The sequence below is a fragment of the Ictidomys tridecemlineatus genome, chromosome 6 (genome assembly GCF_052094955.1).
Source record: "Ictidomys tridecemlineatus isolate mIctTri1 chromosome 6, mIctTri1.hap1, whole genome shotgun sequence".
Taxonomy (NCBI): Eukaryota; Metazoa; Chordata; class Mammalia; order Rodentia; family Sciuridae; genus Ictidomys; species Ictidomys tridecemlineatus.
Window position 1 is genome coordinate 91,343,045 of NC_135482.1, and position 22,760 is coordinate 91,365,804.

Genomic DNA, 22,760 nt, shown 5'->3' on the forward strand with positions numbered 1-22,760 from the left:
AGTTGCTGAGTCTGGCCTTGAACAATCCTCCTGTCTCAGCCTTGCAGATATCTGGAATTACAGGCATGTGTCACCATGCCCACTGGTCTTTTAGCTTTGACTCCAATAAGAAAATAACATTCCTATACTCATGTTCTAAATCATTATGACTTTAACCCAATAGTTCCATCCTCTTGTCTTCCTATGTCCTTGTAGCTAAACCCTAAATGATAAGGTGGTGTTTTGATGGCACTTTTTTAGCTTAATTGGTACCCTCCTGCTTTCCAAAGTAGAATGCTAATATCCACTCACCCAGCTGGAAGGTCAGGGTAAGACCAGATCCAATATTCCCCAAAGCAAGTGGAAGCTGGTTGCTATATCCCTAACTGCTGATTAATAATAAGGAAGTCAAATGGTGCCTTTTGATTCTGATTTCCTCTGAGAGTCTGTTCTACAAGCATGGGGTCAACTAAAAGGAAGTGGGGTTTTGTTTAATATTTTCTCCTTTCATTAATACACTTAAATTACTTTCTTGTAAACTCTGCTTGTTACCTAAATGTACTAGCACTTTTGTTACCTAATTAACTTTCTTATCAGAATCCCAACCAAAAATAACAAGAAATGTAATAATGATAAGGTATCCTGCCCCCTCAAAACAGATTTCCTTTTGCGTTTTATCTCTTGGTAATGTTCTGGCTTGTTTAATTAAAATATCAGAAATTATTAGACTCAAATTATTTCTTGATCTCTGCTCAAATTCTCCTGAAAAACTGCTTCTTCTGCCTCAGTATTTAAACCTTTATCAGTGTGAGGCAGACGAGTTTCCATACATAGGCAACTGGATTCATGTAATTCAATATAATTTTGGAGGAAGAGCCTAATTTAGTCTCTAAGTAATTAAACAAACAAATCAGATTTGGCTACACTGAACCATGAATGTTCAAATACTCAAGTCTCCTTTCTTGTGCTTCTGGATCATGAAAACGAACAACATTAATGTGCAAAAGCCTTAAAAAATTTTTGCATAGGTATGTGAAATTCAAAGCAACAATCTTACTTATTTTCTCATTAGAGAGATGGGGGTAAAAATCACCAAGTCCAAACCACTAACACAAGTTGTTTTTGAGGAGGGCGGTCATGTCTGTTACACACTTTACAATAACAGATGAGGAAGTGGCCTTACATCTCAGCATTGAGAGGGAGAAAACTGTAAGACATATTGGTTATTTTTCATCACCAAACTCTGTGAAAAAAATTCAGGTTGGAATCTGCTTGCTTCTGGTGGAGCTGTGTGAGAGATTCACCTTCTTTGAAGTGGTCTGCAACATGATCCCCTTTTGCACCGTCAAACTGGGCTACCACAATTACCAGGCAGCCATTTTGAACTTGTGTTTTATTGGAACTTCGATACTTACTCCTGTGCTTGTGGGGTGGCTGGCTGACATCTTCCTAGGAAGAAATAAACTGGTGTATATCTGCTTATTTCTACATTTCCTAGGTAAGTGCTCCCCTGCTGACTGAGCTGTTTTGCAATTTAACTGAAGAGATTTTGGTTAGACTTTTTGGTTTATGTTACTCTTATCCTGCTCTTAGCACAAAGTGTGATAAATGAAGTAAGAATGCTGTTTCAGTCTATTTCATAGTGTATTTTATTTAAGATGCTGATAAATATGAGTGTGTTAAAGGATGCTTTGATACGTATAGCACAGCATTTATTATATAACAACTATTTCTTTACATGTCTATCTTCTGTTCTTCTTAGAATGCCTTTGTTTCCCACTTAATATCCCAAACACAATTTTTTTTTTACAAATTCTATGTGAAACATGAAATTAATTCACCTCACAAAAAGGATGAAATGTGATGGAAAGTTTTTTGTAGTTCATGTAGAATAATTGGAAGAATTGAGGAATGTTTGCATCAAAAGATAGCCTTTTTTTTTTTTTTTTTGGATACCAGGGATTGAACCCAGCGGGGCTTAACCACTGAGCCACATCCTCAGTCCTTTTTATTTTGAGACAGGATCTCACTAAGTTGCTTAGGGCCTTGCTAAGTTGTTGAGATTGGTCTTAAACTTGCAATCTTCTTGTCTCAGTATTCTTGCCTGTATTTAAGCCAGGTCCAGTGGCCCATACCTATAATCCCACCTACTCAGGAGACTGAGGCAGGAGGATCCCAAGTTTGAGGCCAGCCTGGACAATTTAGTGAGACCCTGTCTCAAAATAAAAAATAAAAAGGGCTGGGACGTAGCTCAGTGGAAGAGTACCCTGGGTTCAATCCCCAGTACCAGCCCCTCCCCCACCAAAAAAAAAGTCTGTCAATTAACCATAGGGTAATTAAGAAAGCACAGGAAATTATAACTTCTATATTTTTAACTATGGTTATATGCTTTTGAAAATGTGTGCATTGAAGCACTACACTGTGCTTCAGTACACAGAGAAATAAATATACCTAAAAAGCTTGGGGATCTTGTGAGAAGTGCTGGGGAAATGTCAAGTTGATGAATAGTCTAGAATTTTAAACTGGAATATTCAAGTTATTCTTCTTAGACAAGAGTCACTGAAGATATGATGGGCATAACTTTTGAGAAAATGGTTTTCATCAATAAACAGGGTGGCAAACCACAGTTAGAAATTAAATAGAGACCAAAAAAAAAAAAAAAGTCTCAGGATGATGGTTTAAGCAATAGAGAAGTGTCAAGTCAGGAAAGAACATGTGAAAAGCTATAAAAACTTGGAAACTAAATATAGATACAAAACAATGGGGAAGCCAAATTCATCTCCACAGTCCTGAGCAGAGGAACTTGAGAAAGTGGTTTACTGTTCACTATTTAGCAAGAAGTGCAACTGAAATGCATGTGGCAGGGAGAAAAAGGAAGAAAGGATAACAGATACCAGGTGCTCTACCTATCACAAAATTTCCGACAGTAGCAAATTACCATTCAGAAAACTGATTAGAGCGTGATTTGAACTTGTAAATGTCACTGCTTAAGTTCTGCAAAATAAAAGCCAAGTTGCTGCATGGCAAATATAGACTCAACATTCAGCAAATACTTCTTGTTGACCACTCTGTACCAGTGATGGTCCCACGGTCTGGGAATGTAACAGAGGGAAAAACCGTCAGTTTCTGCTAAAGCTGATTTTCAGGTAAGGGGAGAGAAAATAAACACACAAATAGATATTATGTCAGGTGGTAATAAGTGTTACAATGAAAAATAGAGCCCCCTAAGGGTATGGAATGAAATAGACAGTGACAGAGTTGCTATTTTCTATCAGGGAATGCTTTCTGATAAAGAAACATTTAAACAGAAACATGAATAATTTATTCTGCTTGACTCCATAACAGGCCACTTCAGCAGCATTTGGTAACTTCTTCTTGCTTAACCTGATAATTCCTATCAGTCTAAATTCCAGGGAAAGTCACCAGACCAGAACAGAAAACTTTTGAATTTGGCAAACAGAAAGCCTGTGTCAACTCCATATCCATTCACTTCCTTACTACAAGTTATTTCCTTGTCTTCCCGCTCCCAAGTACCATTAGGTTCCAGCCTGTCACTAAATATCAGAGGTTCTATCAGAAATGTGTCTTCTGTCTGAATTGCTATAAACTTAGCTCAAAAATTCAGCTTTCTTCTTCTTGACCATGGCCAACTTACTATACAACCAGTTGTCAGTCGGATTCCAGTCCATATGCCATTCTACCAATGACATTGATTTTTTAAAAAGAAATATATATATATATATTATATATATATATATATATATTATATATATATACACACACACACACACAGGATCTAATAACCTAAAAAATAAAACCCAAATTTATTAAAGTGTACAAGAAACTTTACAACTATACAAAATTTATCTATGCAAACTTCTTTCTCAGTGTGCAACTCCAACATGCTCAACTTGTCCTTAACTTCCCTACTATTCTCTTCTTTGCCTGAAATTATGACCTTCCTTTATCTTTCCACCCCACATTCAACATTCAAAAACTTCTGCTGATCTCCAAGGTCCACATAGTGTTGCTTACCAGCTTCTCTGTATTCAACTACATGCTGACCATCCCCATTTGATTACATTTACTTCTTTATCATACAGTGACTTCTGAATTGCTACAAACCACCACCATTGTAGCGACACAGTCGGCATCACTCCAGGCAAACTGGGTTGGCACAAATAACCACACTGAGAGAAAATATGTTTTTCTTGGGGTTCTTCAGCTCCCACAAGAGAGGCAAGGGAGGCAGACAAAATAGAGAGGAGCACGTTGTGAAGCCCTTTTTATTGAGCGGAAGACACTGGAGAAAGTTCCACCCCAATGAGGCAAGGGGTCAGGTTTCAGGGGGTTGAGTCTAGCTTCACGATGTCTTGTGGTCAGCAGATTGACTGACATCTTGGAAGGCCATGCCCATTTCATGGGCTGTGTGGGGACCGTGGGCAGAGCGAGCGAAAAGGACACATAACGTCGCCAGCCCAAACAGAGAGGCAACGTCAGTCCAGTCCCCTCCTGTTCTCAGGATCATAGCTCACACACACAGCCCATGGCCGGCCTGTGACACACCATGACTTCTCTGATGGACTTACTTGCTCCTAGAGGAAAGAGGCAGGGACCCCTACCATCTAATGAGATACGGCACATCTTGGTGCTTTAAACAAGACTGTCAAATACATACATGACGAATGTGTGGGACGTGGTAGCACATTCCAAAGAGGAGAATTTTAGTCCAATGTGTTATAAATTTGTACTTTTGTTATGTCAATTTTATAGCAGATAGAGATAAAATTTTGATCTAACAGAATCAATATACTAGGACGTTTTCTCAAAAGATGAAAATAAAGTGCCTTTTTAACCTACACAAAGTACCATATGGACTAAAATGTCTTGTCCTTAAACAAGTGGTTGTTGCATGAAATAATTTATTTTATTATTATATTTGGTTAACCCTTTGCCTACCTGGCCTCATACTGTTCCTCAGAGAAAAAAAGAACCATTAATTGTACATCTGGCTAACCCTGAGGGGAAACATTTCAAACCCAATAAATTAAGGGATCCACCCTTGAAGTAAATCAGTCTGTTACTGAATGATAACTGAGTCCATATATTCTTCACATTGTAAAAGCCATTGTAAGAAGACAGAAGCATGATATGTCATTTTTGTCTATATGAGAAAACTAAGCACATTAAACAGCTCATAAAATAATTCATGCCAAAAATGCTAATGCCAAATTAATTTTAAAAAAAGAGAGAACAAAACTAACATGGACAAGCCATTCTTCACTCATCAAATTGCCAAAAAAAAATGATGATGATAACTAGTATTAATGCAAGCCATCTCATAAAATAGTGGTGGGAGGTAAATTGGTTATATTTCTAAAGAACATTTGTTAGTGGTATTAAAAATCATAAAAATATGAATGCTATGGATAAGAACTTAGGCTAAGGAAATAATCAAAGATGTCTAAAACATTTACATGTCACAATATTTGTGCAGTATTCATTCACAATTATTAAAAAGGGATTTTAAAACAAATAATGACTTAGAAATCATATTGAAAAATATATATAAAGTCATTTAAATTTTTTCATATTATTTGGTTAAAGAAATCAACAGTATAATCTCAAATTTGTTATTTATATAAAATATAACTATAAATATAGCTTATAAAAATACAGTTAATGTTAAAGATTATTTCCATGTCATGAGAGTATGGGCATTTTTGTGGGGAGGGATAGTTTCCTGTATTTCTCAAATTTTCTGAAATAAGAATTATTACATTTACAATCTGGTGGAGGGAAGGGGATGCCATTTCAGAAAACCTGATCACTTGACCACTTGCTGATAGTAAGCACAAGAAGAAGGAGATTACATCTGGGCTGCTCTATAATATTGAGCAAGTCACTGAACTTCACTGAACCTATTTTTTCTTTTAAATTGGAATAAGAAAATCTATTCTCTGACATCACAAAGTTTTTCCAAGAGGAAACAATATAGTATATTAAAATTCTTTGCAAAATATAAAGAGTTAAACAAATGCCTGTTCATTAAACAAGAAAAACCATCTAGTATGTCACCTACGCATGGAAGTGACGAGGATGCTCAAACCCTCCTTGGCCATTTATGTCTTCCCCGTCTCCAGCAGGTACCACATCACCCAAGTCCCACTCCTATCTCTTCAGGTTTCTCACCTCTGTGTGTCAGGGGTTCCATTTTGTAACTGTGTGAAAAGAAGTAAGAAGAGCCCTGAAGGAAGAAAGAGATATAGAAATGGAAACAATGGTTTATGCTTTCCTCTATTATAATATTCTTCTCAAAAGTTTTTAACAAGTTTCTGAGCTATCTGAGATCACCATGTTTCCTATCACTCTATTAAGAACAAATAGCATGTTAACAGTGATTTTCCCTTACATGGTGGGTGGAGTGGGGGGTGATACAGACATCCTAATTTTTGACATGATGTTTTTCTAAATTGCTTTAATTTTGTTAAAATCAACACAATTTGCTTACACAATCTGAGAAGTAAAGATAGTTTAAGTTTGGGGTAGGGACGGGAAACAAAAACACAAGAACTCTGGTTAATACACGCAATAGAGGAAAATTTTACACTTATGAAAATCAGGCTATCTCTGAAATTGCAGTGATTAACATAAATATCTTAATAAGACAATTATATAATGATGCCACTTTCAGAGGAAAAACCTTATTTGTGCTGCGATTGGTGATTCCATGTGTTTTTTTTCTCTCCATTCAGGCACTGCCTTGTTATCTGGGGTTGCTTTCCCCTCAGAAGATTCCTACATAGGCTCTTACCACGTGATTAACCACATACCCACCAAGGAGCAGAACAGGCTGTTTCACGTAGCACTGCTAGCCATCTCCCTTGGCACCGGAGGAATCAGAGCCATTGTCTGTCCACAGGCTGCTTATGGTCTTCAGGAACACAAATCAAAGAAACGAACATCTCTTTTTAACTGGTAGGTAGCACTGGTTAAGAAAAAAAAAATTATGACCATCTTCTCGCTTTTAGGTTTTCTCATTGTTCAATCCTGGTCTCATGTTCGCAGCAACCAGCTGGTATTTGTCCCTGGTTGAACTGGGTACGTGATGGATGATGTCTGTGACAATGCTTCAGTCAATAATCATGGGAACATATGGGTCAGACCAGCCCAGCTAATCAGCCCACTCCCATGACACGTTGATAAATTTATCCTCCAAGTAAAAAGATGTAAAGTGGCTTGATGTGTTGAATAGAATACAGCTTTGGAGCCACAACAGGCCTGTTGGAAGTCTCAACTGCACTTGGTACATACTTACTGACCTTGAACAAATCATTTGTTCTCTAGTTCAGTTTACTCATTTCTGAAGGGAGATAATAATATTTCTCAGGTTTTATTAAAGGCAATATTATGCACATCACCTGCAGAAAACTTGGCACATAGCAAGTGATCAAAAAAATGGTAGCTGTTATATTATTAGTTATATCTACATTGTAATAGACTAATTTGGCAGGGATTATAAATTCACAGGCCAATACACAGAGGAGATGACAAAATATGGAAGTATTTTATAATTCGTTAACATCAACCAGCACCTGTTTCTAACCCAATTCACCCCAAAATTTAAGTGTTTGTGTTTCATGAAAAACCAAAATACTTTTCTGTGAATCTTTGTCTTTTCCATTGCATTCATACGTCGTTCATTATTTTATGTGTTTTTAAAGGAACCACTTTCTATAATTAAATAGAAACTCAAGAAAAAAAATTGAAATTTGGAACTTAAAGAAGACGAGTTCAGAATTTAGCATAGAATATTTTAGTTTTTTTGTTAATCATCATCAGATGTCAAATAGATGGGAGATGCTGCTCTAGTTTGGATCTGGAAAGCCCATGTATTGAAGTCTTTGTCCCTAGACCATAATGGAAGGCAGGAGAACCTTTAGGAGGTGGCGCCTTGCAGGAGAAGCAGGTCACTGCAGGTGTGCCCATTAAGGGGACAATGGAACCTCAGCCCTTTTCACTCACTCTCTTTGCTGCCTGGACACCAAGATGTGAGCAGCTTTACTCCCCGTGTGTTCCCTGTCACCACGCACTGCCCAGAGACTGAAAGCTGACTAACACAGATACATTAAGTCTTTTATTCCCTCTGTTTTTGTGAAATGAATTGCCAACATTTTTCTAAAATATTTTGTCTTTCCATCAGTGTTTGCAATGGTTAACAGCAATGCACAGATAGCATCAAACAAAAATGCTTAAAATTTTCATTTTAAAAGCATCAAATGAGAAACATTTAAAGTATAATATTGTCTTGGTATATGTAGTCATCCAAGCAGTTCCCCTTCTCTTTCTCTCCCTCCCCCACCCCCAATATATTAATATTACACAGCACTCAGGCCTATTTTGGATTAAGTCCTAATGTCAGAGAAAATGCCGTTTACTGAAGGTGGAAGGGACTCTTTACTTCCTTATGGCAAATTCTGCCTCCTTGACCTGCCCAAAGGAGAAAGAAAAATCCTTCTTTTTTATTCTATTCGGAGGTTTTAATCCTTAATTAGCAACATCATTTTGATTAAATAAGACTCTGGAGGATTAAGACCGGAGAGCAATCAGTTGTTCTGAAAGATAGCTCTGGAGAATTTATTGTACTGTGGTCTTAGTCATTCAGAGTTGTGTTTAATCAAAGTGACATTTCTCAGTGTTGATTACAAAGGAGACATTATATGAATGAAATATTTCCTTTGGGAAATAGAGGGGACTCCCGATGGGATTATGCTTTAGGGCTTTGAGAAGGAGGACAGGGAAGGGAGTGAAATTGAATTTCTGCCTCTGTGAGGAGCCAGGCCAAATTTAAGATGAACACATCCAGATTTGCTTCTTATTATTTTGTAATTTCATTAGCGTCTCTGATAAAAAGCAATCATGTAGTGTTTTAAAGACTTAAAGCCTCTATAGATGTATATAAAGAAAGAGAATGTTATTCTTTAATGAGTTAAAAGCCTGGAAAGGAAGCTCCTTGAAGGTTGAATCCAGTTGCTTTAGCTTTTCTTCTTCTTCTTGGTTTTAACACTAAACTAAAAGACAACCAACGTTTATAGACATCCACTTTCTGCACTTTACAGAAATGCATGCTAAGGCTGTTCCAGGACAAACTGCAGGAGTTGGTGGCAAGACGAACAGAGTCCTTGCTGGGTTGCTGGCAGAATACTAGCTCTACTGCTTAGGAGTTGTATGGCCTCCAGCAAGTTCCTTAATCTCTTAGAGCCCCAGGTTCCTCAACCACAAAAAAAACGAATCGCCTTCGAGGGCCATTGTATTGCCTCCACATACAGTATCATAACAGATCTTAGGTATTAAATTATGATCATTATAATTATTAAGTGATAAATAAGTCATCAGCTAAAATCATTATCTTAACGCTGGGAAAGAGAGAACCTATTTAACAGAAGACCATATTTAAACTGGGCAGTCCATTAGATCATTAGATCCACGTCTCCAAGTCCAAAATGCCCCTAGAAATTACCAGCCTGGAAAATGTGATGAATTTCAGTAGTGCCTTTAAAGGACAACACGCCACTTGCATCTATAACCACTGAAAGCTGCATTCAGTCCTATTTTCAGCACAGATGTCAGATGTTCATAGCTGCGAGACCTTTAATGAGATGTGTCATTGCATCCGTACCACCCAACGCTTCCCCGCGATCATGTTAAGCAGCCTAGACTGGAAGTCTCAGGCACTGAAGGCACCACTTCCGAGTAAGGCTGCCAAATGTAGGTGAGAAAACCACTCCTAGCCAACATCACCATCTGGTACTGGATCTTCCTCAACTGTGTACCTCATTGAAAGAATAAAGCTGAACTCCCCGAAATCAAGAAGCATAATAACCTGCCAACATCCTCGTGCTCTTATCCAGATCAGAACCTGGCTCTTTCAGCATTTTCCAAAGTCTTAAGTGTACAATTATGAGCTGCCACACTGGCAATAATCTAGGTAAATATACCCGTGCAGATTCTTTTCTGGAAGCAAAACAATGGTGTGGATAATTAAGTCTGTTCATGGCCACAATTTAAATTCTATCACAATTAACCTCCACTCGCTTCACATTATTTACTTCACCTGATAATTTGCTTCCTATCTGTACATACAGTCTGTTGCTAAAGGTGCACCAGAGCAAAGCATGTATGATTAAAAGCCCAAATAAAATATTGGTGAAGTTCTTGAAGAAGTCTAAGGAATTTATTCATGTCAGAAATCATTAATATCTGATACTCAAATTGGCTCTATATGTTATCTGTCCCATACAGAAATCATCGGATTTTAATACTTTCATACTCAAATGCAATATCTTTTATTTTAAGGAAATGACGGAAGTAAAAATGTATTATCCCACAGCATTTTTCCAGAATTCATTTCAATAGTTGCCTGAGCATTATTTAAGAACAGTGATTCTCAGCCCTACGTGTACATTAGAGCTACCTGAGGATTCTTAAAAAATGTTAAAAAGTCTTTTGATCCATGTATGGGTGATATCTTTACATCCATTTGGATATACTATAATTTCCTTCTTCAGTAGTTCACACTTTTCAGTGTATAAATCTTGCCCTTCTTTTGTAAAAAAATTTCTTTAATATTTTATTATTTTTACACTATTATAAATGGAATTATTAATGAAATTATTTTCTTTAAAAATCACACACACACACACACACACACACACACACACACACACACACACACACATATATACGGTGCCTGGGCCCAGCCACCAGAGGTCATGATGGTGTTGTTTTGAGGTGGAAACCCGGGGAGCAGGATGGTTTTGGGTTTTTAAGTTGCCAGGAGACCCAACCTAACCCTCCTGGATCAGAATTTCCTAGGATAGTTGAGGAAATATGTTTTTAATATGTACTATCTTAGTGTGTTCTGGCAACTGTAACGAATTTTCATAGACTTGATGGCTTATAAACAATACAAATTCATTTCTTAAAGTTCTAGAGACCAGGATGAGATCCCTAAGCCAGCATGGGTTGCAAATTCACAGCTTCTTGTGTCTTCACCTGGTAGAAGGAGCAAAAGAGCTCTCTTGGGCCTTTTTGTTTTGTTTTTACATATAAAAGCACATTTAATAGACCCAAATATATTGTCTTATAGAATTTAAAAAGTCAGTAGTATTTAAAAGTTGACATTTTAATATTTTCACTTTGCAAATTAACCAGATGTTCCTTTTAAACATTTATGAAGATTAATACCACTTATGTTGAATTCAACATACTCATTTTTAACTGTTAACTTGGGCCTCCTTGTTGATGGACTTTTTTTATTAATTTATTTGTATGCGATACTGAGAATCAAAGCCAGTGCCTCACACATGCTGGGCAAGCTCTCTACCACTGAGCCACAACCCCAGCCCTAGAGCCTCCTTCTTAAAGGAACTAATACCATGCAAGTGAATTCCATTCTATGACCAAAGCCGCACCTCTAAATACCATTACCTTGTGGGGTAAGCGTTCAACATACGAATGTGAAAATAAACAAACATTTCAAGTAAAGCAAGTTCTTCAGGTGATTAAGAAGATGGAGCAGATTTTGAAACCAATTCCATAGCCATAAGGAAAAGGGATTTGCAAACTGGTTCTTGAAACAACTTTGAAAAGAAATGGAACTAAACACTGAGCACAACTACATGCCAGAGTACTTTGAAAAGTGCTGATGATTCATAGCATTTAGAAATCTACCTGATGGAGAAATTCTGCATAATCTTGGATAAGAAAGAGAAACCAAACATAAACCTATGTATATATTCTTCAATAGTAAAGTAGCAATTTATAAGGTACGTGTTAGCCAACAAGAAGAAAGTGGTGCATAGAATGATTTTATTAATACTAAAATATCCTGTGACTTGCAAACTCCCGAGTCACCTCTAAATAGCTTTGAAAAAAATCACTATACCTTCTAAAATCTTTTTGCACTTGTGTTAGCTACCTTTAACAAATGCTACCCTCTCAACTGGAACTTCTTTCTCTGCCTGCACCAAACCATAAGCTTTAAGGAAATACACTCAGAACTCCTCTATAAATGTAAATAATTTTGGAAACTAAAGAATATTGAGAATAAAAAGACAAAGTCTTTGCATTTCTTATTGCTCTTGTTGCAGCCTACTTTTTCTTAGCCCTTGTGGGTCCTTTTAGTCTTGGTAGGTATGTAAGTCAGGATTTATTATTTGTCCATCAATCAGTAAACATGTAGTGGTTAAAAGGTCTTAAATGCAGGAAGTAAGAAAATAATACACCAAAATTGGGGTGTTGGCAAAAGAAGAGAGAGGAAAGGTATAAAAGCAGGTCTGAAGACTGAGAGAGGTAGGAAGAGTGTGAGAAAGAGAAGGAAGCAGTGCCCAACATTTCTCAATTTAAAATATGACTTCTGTTTTTATCTTGCTGCCTATTCATCAAGATCAATAATCATCTTTTATTAAACTGATTTTTCTTTCAAAGCTCTGCTAAAAAAGAAAATTCACAGGTAAAAACAAAGAAGTAAAAAAAAAATTCTATTTGCTCCTTGTTTCTCCAAATACATGGCTGCCAGAATATTCTTTGAAGTACAGTGGGCTCAGGATTTTGCTAAAAGAAGCAACCACCATGAAAATCAGTGCCCAGGTGTGTCACTGACTCTTCTAAACAGTTCAGTTTTATCCCACTGAAGAGTCACAAATTCCCAGAGAATTATCTCAGTGTTGTTCAACGTAGAACTAAGATACTCACTCTGAAGTCTTTAAATTGTCCAGTAATACCATGAAGACCAAAAATTTGCAGGAAGTTTTCCCTACTCCTGGATATTTTCTCAGATTAATCACTTCTTAAATCACTTCTCCTAAAATCACTTAAAATCAATCCAAAGCATGTCAAAGTTAGTCAGTCCAGGAAATGACAAAAATATTCATGTGACTGTAAAATTATCACTAAATAAATTAAGTGAATATTTAAAATACGTTATCTCAAAAGGATGGCTGAGCTTTCTACAACAAATTCTTTTTCTTATTTGTATTCAACAACATAGAATCATGAAGACAAGAAAAAATTGCTACTTATATACTACCAGTTATTTGCAGTTTCCAGTCTGTATTTAAAAGTAGAGTAAAGAAACATATTTTTACTGATGCTTTCAATTTTCCTTAATCACCGGTATTTGTTTTGCTTTAGTGCTTTGCTCTCTGACTTTCTGTGTGAGAGGTGCTTTATCCATTCAATTTGCTAGTGAGCTATGAGATGAAAGGCATCTTAATGGTGAGTTGGAAGACGGTGGCTTTTTATTTCTTTTCTTTCTTTCCTTTTTCTTTACTGATGACACATATATAATTTCACCCTTAATTATCTGGGGCTTGTCCTGTCCATGGATCAACAAAGACATATATAAAACATGCCCATACTAGGTAATTCTTTCAGAAAATTACACAATCAAATAGGTGGGATGGCATTTGTTAAAATACATTTAATACTTTATGTGAAATCACTCTTTATACATAGATATGCAGCACCATAATTCTTTGGTTTCTAACTACCTTTCCCAAGTCTTAAGTTTTAGAATAATTGTAATTTTTCTTTGACCTTCTTTAAAGCAATTCTGTTTACATCACCGCATGGTGTATAGAAAAGTCACATAGTGTCATCTTGGATTTTCTCAACAGTGCTGAGCTTTAAAAGGTGGGGAGGGGTTCCTAAAGACCAAAAGAACTGTAACAATGCTCTCAGCTCCAGCATCTCAGTCTCTGCAGCAGAATTCAGCTGCACAGCTTGCAACAGCTTGAAAGGATACCCTGAGGCTGAGCCTCAGGACTCCATCCAGTTGTCCTAGAAAATTCTGACTTTGTACCTCACCTGTATTGGGATAAATAAATTTCCATTAGTACACTACCATAAACCAGTTATCTCGGCATGACCGTATTCAATATTCTGTTATGTTCCTATCTCAATTATTCAGAGGAATTTTTAACATCGTGTGTTTGATTTAGTCATTTTTATAACAGATGGCACATCAGTAATCAATTAGTTATTTAATAGCCATTTATTGTGGACCTAGTTCTGTGCTAGGTCCCATGGAGACAAAGAATAAGGTGTTGTCATCAGCCATCTTGATAATCTTCAGATGAGGATCAAAACTGACAAAAGTGAAATAATTGGAGAATGAACATCTGCTTTAGAAGTTCAGAGACGAAAACAAGTAGAATTCAAGAGAGTGTTGAATGAAAGACAAGAGACTTGATATAGAGACATGGAAAGCCAAGAAACATGAAAAGTCATAGAGACAAAAATAAGTGGCTATGTTTCTGGAACAATGAGGAAACTAGTCCAATTTGACATATCTCCTTTCCAAACATAGACCTTGTGTCTGTCCACTTTCAACCCTTTCCTCTGCTGTCACTTTGGTTCAGTTTTCTCATCATTCCGGCTACCATGTCTCTTCTACAATTCATAGAACTCACACAATGATCTTTTTTTTCCACTTAAAATCAGATTTTACAGGCCCCCTGCTCATTTCCCTTCCAATGGCTTATCAATGCACTGAGAATAAAATCCAAACTCCTTTCCATGGCCACCAGGTCCTAAACGACAGAGACCACAATTACCTGTGTGATCTTCTCTTCTGACATTCTATCCCTTGCTCGCTAACTCCAACTTCACTGCTTTTTTTATTCCAAATCAGGATTGCAGAAAAATGAATAGCAACAACACTTGCTTAGCACTACACAGCTTCAGTCTGTATTCTTCACTCAATTCTTTACACAAACCTTGTTTAGACAGTGTGATCCTCATTTTAAAAAGTACCCTGAATCTCAGAGGGCATGAGGTCACCATTCATGTGATTACCAGCATTGTGGCTCAAACCCATGTCTTCTGACCACCATTTCAAAGAGGAAGGACAATATTTATAACTAATGGTATGTAAAATGTGATGAGAAGGATGAATGAAAGGTAATTTCAAATGTTAAAGCCTGTATTAATAAGGAAATTATAGTGTCATAAAACTGTAACTGCAAAGACCAGGAAAGATGTACAAAAAGGACATCCAGCCCAATTACCCCTTCCTTAAGAGGCTACCCCAGGACAGATGGCTTTTGCATACCATAGCATGAATTTCCAAAAGTCACTTTCGTTCTCCAAGTCTCAGATGTCATTTCTAAATAAGAGGGGAAAAAACCTTTGTGATCCTGGGTTAGGCAAACATTTCTGAAAAACAACCCAAAGCATGATCCATGAAAAAAAAAACATAAATAATTACATTTCATCAAAATTAAGAACCTTTGCTCTTCAGGAGGCAATGTTTAGAGAATGAAAAGGCAATTCACAGACTGAAAGAAAACATTTGCAAGTCACATGTTTGATAAAGGACTTATATCCTTATATGTATAAAGAACTCTTAAAACTGAATAACAAAAAACAGTAAACCACCCAATTTTTTGATGGGCAAAATGTTTGAACAGAAAACATCATCAAAGAAGATGCACCGATAATCAATCAGCACTTGAAAAGATGTTCAATGTTACTAGGGAAAAGCACAGTACAACCACAAGACATGAATGTAAATTTGCCATACCCAGCATAGAAGGATAAGAACTCTCACATACATGTGCATTACAACTACTTGAAATCACTTTGAAACTTCCTAAAATGAGCCAGGTATGGTGATGCATGCCTGCAATCCCACTTGCTCAGGAGACTGAGACAGGAAGATGGTAGTTCAAAGCCAGCCTTCACAATTTAGCAAGGCCCTAAATAACTTATATCCTGATGCTAAATAAATAAATAAATAATACAAAAAAGGGCTGAGGATGTGGCTCAGTGAGTGCTAAGCACCTCTGGATTCAATTCCTGGTATGTAAAAAAAAAATAAAGAATGGCAGCTATCAAGAATACAAACAACAATAAGTCTGGGCGAGGATATGGGGGCAAAGGCACACTCATACATTGCTGGTGGGACTGCAAATTGGTGCAGCCAATCTGGAAAGCAGTATGGAAATTCCTTGGAAAACTTGGAATGGAAACACAATTTGACCCAGCTATCCCACTCCTCAGTTTATACCCAAAGGACTTAAAACAGCATATTACAGAGACACAGTCATATCAATGTTTACAGCAGCACAATTCACAATAGCTAAATTATGGAACCAACCTAGATGCCCTTCAGTAGATGGATGGATAGGGAATCTTTGGTATATACACACAATGGAACATTACTCAGCATTAAAAGAGAATCGAATCATAGCATTTGCAGGTAAATGGATGAAGTTGGAGAATATAATGCTAAGTGAAGTTAGCCAATCCCCAAAAACCAGAGGCGAATGTTTTCTTTGATATAAGGATATATATGATTCATACTGGCAATAGGGAAGCATGGGAGGAATAAAGGAACTTCAGATAGGGCAAAGAGGAAGGAAGGGAAGGGAGGGGGTCAGGAGGTAGGAATGATGGTGGAATGAGTTAGACATCATTACCCTGAGTACATTTATGAAGACATGAATGGTGTGAAAATACTTTGTGTACAATCAGTGACTTGAAAAAATTGTGCTCTATATGTGTAATATGAAATGAATTGCATTCAAAAGTGTCTTGAGGAATTTTTAGGAGTGATAGATATGTTCCTTATATTGAATGTGGTAATGATTTCATGGGTACATAATGTCAATACTTATCAAATTATACCTTTATATAAAATATACATATCTGTATATACAATTATATATAGTATAATTATATATAGAATAAAACTAATCTATTTTTGTGCCAATACTATACTATTTTGATTACTGTTGTTTTCTCTTTTTGTGTTAAGAGCTTTATTGAGATATAAAATTGAACTGCAAAATATTTATATACATACATATATATAATTGTATATACATATATAAATATATAAATATTTTAAATAAAGCAATAATTGTATATATATAAATATATAAATATTTTAAATAAAGCAATAATTGTATATACATATATATAAATATATAAATATTTTTAAATAAAGCAGTTCAATTTTATATCTCAATAAAGCTCTTAAAACAAAAAAGAGAGAGATAAAACAACAGTAATCAAAATAGTATAGTATTGGCACAAAAATAGATTAGTAGAATAGAACTGAGTCAGAAAATAGACCTACATTTATATTATCAATTGATTTTTAATGAAGATGTCAAAAAAATCATGAAGTAAAGACCATCTCTTCAATAAATTGTTCCAGAATAATTGAAATTCCATATAGGAAACAAATTATTCATATCACCATACTGAAAAAAAATCAAAGTGGATCATTAAGTTGATGTAAGTTCTAAAACCAAAAAACTAGTTTTAAAAGTTGTAATGGAAAATATTTATGACCCAGGTGTAAACTGTATTGTTTACATAGGACACAAAAAGTATGAACCAAAGACCAAAAAAAAAAAAAAAATCAACTTGGATTATTTTTAATTAAAAGTTTTGCTTATCCAAAGTTGTCACTGAGAAAATGAAAAGGCAATTTGTTGATTATAAGAAAGTATTTGTAGAACATATATATAATGAAATATTTGCATCCAGAATATATGAAAAACTTTTACACATCAATAATAGGAAGACAGATTGTACAATTCAACAAAGTGGAAGATTCCATTATGGCTCCATTTTTTTCTTGGTATTCCTTTTCACAGGGAAAAGGAAAAAAATATATATTACATGTAACACAGAAAACAAATATAGGAAGATTCTGGAAGGTAGAAGGAGGACAGATGCTGCCTAGGAACCTTGGAACTTGAGCAAAGATGGCAGTGAGTTTCATGAGATTTTTTTTTCTTTTAGCTGGGGCAATGGAGAAGGCTGGATCAGGAGCAACCAACCAGCTGAGCCAGAGGAGAGGGAGAGGGAACTCCCAGAAAAGCCTGCTCCCCTTAGTCAAAGAAAGGGTCCCTGACATAGGAGAAACTTTTTTTTTTTTTGCAATACTTGCCCTGCTCTAGCAAAATATTCTGAAATAAACTGTCCATCCTTCACTGTCCCTTATACTTTAAGCAAAGATGAGGGAGGGGGATTCTAGTATTCTACACACACACCTGCAAAAGCCAGGGGGCCGCTGATTTCCCACCAAGGCGGTGTTGGTGGGCAAGTGAGGAGCTGCTCTTCCACCCTCGCCCAGTGGAGGCGCTCTAGTGCACCCGCGTGGTGATGGCAGCTGGGTGCAGCAGAGGGGCTGTCGCTATTCCCAACCACCAGGTGAATGAGAATGTATAAGGTTGGGCTGGTCTTCAATCAGTCAGCCATCCGATGATTCCTCATCTTCCATCCCTTGGTTCCCTCCTCTCACTGTGTGATACTCTCCTGTGTGGTGGAGAAAGCAGTCTTGGTGGAATCCACCTCCCCGCTGTTTCACAGCTGGGCTCACACAGCCCCAGACACAGCACAGAATGCAAGGTCGCATGCACTATGCTCATGACCACCAAGGCCGCCCCTCACCACTGCTCTGTCTCCTTGTGCTGTGAAAACCAGAAGATACAGGAACGTTCATCTCTAAGCATGAGACATTTTCCAGGCTCCTGGGGGTTATTCCAGTGACCGGGCATCGTCTAAGCTTCTTCAGTTCCACAGTTAATTCGTGTATTTTCTCTCTAAAAAGCACTTTACAGAAAAAGTTTTTTTGAGCTCCAATTTAGATACAAGGGTGTATACTCTTTTTAATATCTAAAGAGAAATAAAGCAAGGATAATGAAACAGATAAGACAGGTTGATATGTATACACTTCTTAACAAAATCTAAAAAAACCCCAATATTTGCAAAATCTGGTTCATGCTAACATGCCACCAGTTAATACTTACATTTTAATAAAAGCATTAAAATCAGCAACTGTAATCTGAAGTAACTCAATGCTGTTTTATTTGTGCCTCTCTGTGTCTCCCAGGTTTTATTGGCTCATGAACCTAAATGCAACTGTTGTCTTCCTGGGAATATCTTACATCCAGCACTCAGGGGCCTGGACCCTTGTTTTACTTATTCCTATTATGTCTACACTCATGGCTCTGATAACTCTTCATATGATGTACTGTAACCTCATTTATCAACCAGAAAAATGTAAGTAAATCACAGTCTGCATTGAACTTTTGTTGTTGTTGTTTTTCTCACGATAGCTCCTTAATCTTTAATTTCCTGTAACTTGTTTCAACTTATTGAATTTGAAGATTCTGCTAATTATTACAATTGATAGCCATAGAGTCTGCAAGAACATCTATAATTTCTCTCTTCTTTTTTTCCTTGTTGAAACAATTTCAGTTTATTGGAATATTTCCAATATAAATAAAAGTAGAAATGAATCATGTATGAACCCCACCCACCTTGCTCTCAGCTTCAGCAATGATCTCCTCATCTCCACTCACCCTTGTTCTATCCAACCCTGTAATTTGAAGCAAAACTAAGTGTTATAGAATTTTATTAGTGTACTTTAATTATATATGAGGTATATAATACCTCATATATAATTAAAGTACACTAATATATATATTACATATTATAGGAATGTATATATACATAAAAGTGAAATACACTTTAAAAACAATCACAAAGTCCTTATTATTTGAACACCCATACCCATATAAGTATTTGTGGACAGAGGAAATTTCTTTTTTTAATTTTTAACTGATACGTCAAACAATAAAAATTGTACATATTTGTGGGTACCATGTGATGTTTGATATAGGCCTATATTGAGTAATGTTTAAATTTGTGTTAAATGTACTTGTCTCCTCAAACATTCATCACTTCTTTATGGCAAAAACATTAAAGTCATTTCTTCTAGTTTTTAGAAATGGTCAGTAATTGCTGCTATCTATAGTCACCCTACTCTGCAATAGAGCAACAGAACTTTTTAGTCCTAAGTGTAAATTATTCCCGTTGATCAACCTTCTCCAACCCTCCTTTCCCCTCAGCTCCCCCCAGACTCTGCAGACTCTGGTACCATCGACTCTCAACTTCTATGAGGTTGACTTTTTTTTTTTTTTTTTAAGATTCTGCATATAACTGAGCTTGTGGGGTATTTGTCTTTTTGTGCCTGGCTTACTTCACTGGAAATAATCTCCAGTTCCATCTGTGTCGTCACGGATGACAGGGTTTCATTCTTTTCTTTTGCTGCATGGTATTCCATGATATCTGTTTCATATTTTCTTTATCTATTCATTAATTGATGGGCACTTAGGTTACTTCCATTCCTTGGCTGTCAAGAAAAGGGCTGAAATGAACAAGGGAGTGCAGAAAGAATTTAACACCATCAACTATCTATCTATCTCATCATTGCTAAAATCTCTCAGCTTGTTTTAATATTTTTATTAAATATGTTAAATATTTATTAAATGATAAACAATATAAGTATTGGGTTTTTTGTTTGTTTCAAGGTTTGTTCAAATAAAATCCAAATAAAGCTCATACATTCCAAATGGCAAATATGTCCCTTGAGCTATATGTAGTATCCATGCATCCCTGTGTCTTAGTTTATTTTTTTTTAAGAAAACTGAACATTCTGTAGAACCTTTTCTATAGAGTGGATTTTGATGATCACATCTACAGGTGTCATTAAACAAAATTTTCCTCTCCATATTTCTTATAAATTTTCTAATAGAACCAGATACTTGATCAGATTCTAGTGGTGTTGTTGTTGTTGTTGTTGTTGGCGAAATACTCTAGTGATGTCATTACCTACTTCAATCCAGAGACAAAATAATGTCTTTGCTTTTTCAGTATGAGCACAGCGAATGACAGCTTTTCCCTAAATCCACTAGTCCATTCAGGAAAAAATATTAGATCTATACTAATACTCCTTAAACAATACAGTGTAAAAATTCCTTAGAAATTTTCATCTAACAGCACCGAATCTCTGTATCCACTAGATAGAATTTCCCCTCCTCCTCCCAACCCTTGACAACAGCCTTTCTACTTTTTGTTTCTATGATTTTTTAACTACTTTAAATATTTCCTATAATTTTACAGTATTTGTCCCTTGATGACTGAATTATTTTGTCTAGTCTTATATCTTCAAGTTTCATCTGTTTTGTAGCATGAGACTGTATTTCCTTCTTTTTAAGGCTGTATAATATTCCATGTATGTATATACCTCAATTTTTTTCTTTATGCATTCATCAATGTCAGTGGACGCCTGGATTGCTTTCACCTCTTGGGTAATGTAAATAATGCTGTCAGGAACATCAGTGTACAAATACTTCAAGATCCTGCTTTGAATTTTTGGGGCTATATACTCACAAGTGGATAGAATTCCTAGATCATGTGGTAATTCTGCTTTTAGTTTTTCGAGGAATCATAACACCATTTTCCAAAATGGCTGCACCATTTTACATTCCCATTAACAGTTCTTCACAATTTCTCTGCATCTTCACTGACACTTGGTATTTCATGTTCATTTAATGGTGGCCATCCTGACAGTGTGAGGTGTATCTCATTGTGCTTTTTGATTTTCCCTAATGGTTAGTGGTGTTGAACATCTTTGCGTGTACTTATTAGCCATCTATATCTTCTCTGATGAAATGTCTATTCAAGTACTTTGTTCATTTTTTAAACTCAGACTATATGGGGGTTTATTTTTTTTCTATCTTTACACACACCTCTGACCCAATAGAAATTGCATAATAGCCTACAGGATGGGAGAGAAATCTTTGCCACATGCACCCCAGATAGATCATTAATTTCTGGGATAAATAAAGAACTCAAAAAACCTTAACACCAAAAAATTAAATAACCCAATCAATAAATGGGCTAAGGAACTGAATAGACATTTAACAGAAGATACAAAATTGATCAACAAACATATGAAAAAATGTACAACATCTCTAGCAATTAGAGAAATGCAAATAAAAACTACTCCAAGATTCCGTCTCACTTCAGTCAGAATATCAATTATCAAGAATACAAGCAACAATAAATGTTGGTGAGAATGTGGGGATAAAGGTAACTCATTCATCACAGGCGAGACTACAAATTGGTGCAGCCAATCTGGAAAGCAGTATAGAGATTTCTCAGAAAACCTGGAATGGAACCACCATTTGACACAGTTATCCCACTCCTTTGTTTATACTCAAAGGGGTTAAAATCAGCATACTACAATGATGTAGCCACATCAATGGTTATAGCAGCTCAATTAACAATAGCTAAACTGTGGAACCAACCTAGATGCCCTTCAACAGATGAATGGATAAAGAAATTGTGGTATATATACACAATGGAATATCACTCAGCCATGAAGAAGAATGAAATTTGGCATTTGCAGGTAAATGGATGGAACTGGAGAATATCATGCTAAGCGAATGCTAATTCACAATAAGGGCAGAGGGGCAGGGCTGCTAGGGAAGAACAGAGGTACTCTGAATTACACAGAGGAGAGGGAAAGGAGGGAAGGTGTAGGGGGTTAAGAATGATAGTAGAATGAATTGAATATCATTACCCTGTGAGCATATATGATTACAGGACCCCTGTAACTCTACATTATGTACAATTAGAAGAATGAGAAGTTATACTCCATTTATGTATAATGGGTCAAAATGCATTCTATTGTCATGTATAACTAATTAGAACAAATACAAATTTTTTTTTAAAGAATAGGTTTTAAGAATAAACCCAATTGCCTCTCTTCTTCCAAATCACTATCAAGTTACACAATCTCATTTATCAAGTCTGTGTGTTTCCCAGAGATTTCAGATGCCTTCTTGGTTCCACATTTGCACTTGCATTTCTGGAATTTCCATTGTCCATTGGTCCGTCTTTCCATTCAT

At 36.2% G+C, this 22,760-nt stretch overlaps 1 protein-coding gene across 1 annotated transcript in view; it reads left to right on the forward strand.

Moving 5' to 3' along the window:
* The first annotated feature begins 1,116 nt into the window (after positions 1-1,116).
* Slc15a5 (solute carrier family 15 member 5) overlaps positions 1,117-22,760 on the forward strand; it is a 90,317-nt gene continuing 68,673 nt past the window's right edge. Inside the window, exons 1-3 of the mRNA XM_078052401.1 lie at positions 1,117-1,477; positions 6,735-6,957; positions 18,893-19,062. Of these exons, the coding sequence (XP_077908527.1) occupies positions 1,117-1,477; positions 6,735-6,957; positions 18,893-19,062 (754 nt within the window). The remainder of the gene's footprint in view (positions 1,478-6,734; positions 6,958-18,892; positions 19,063-22,760) is intronic.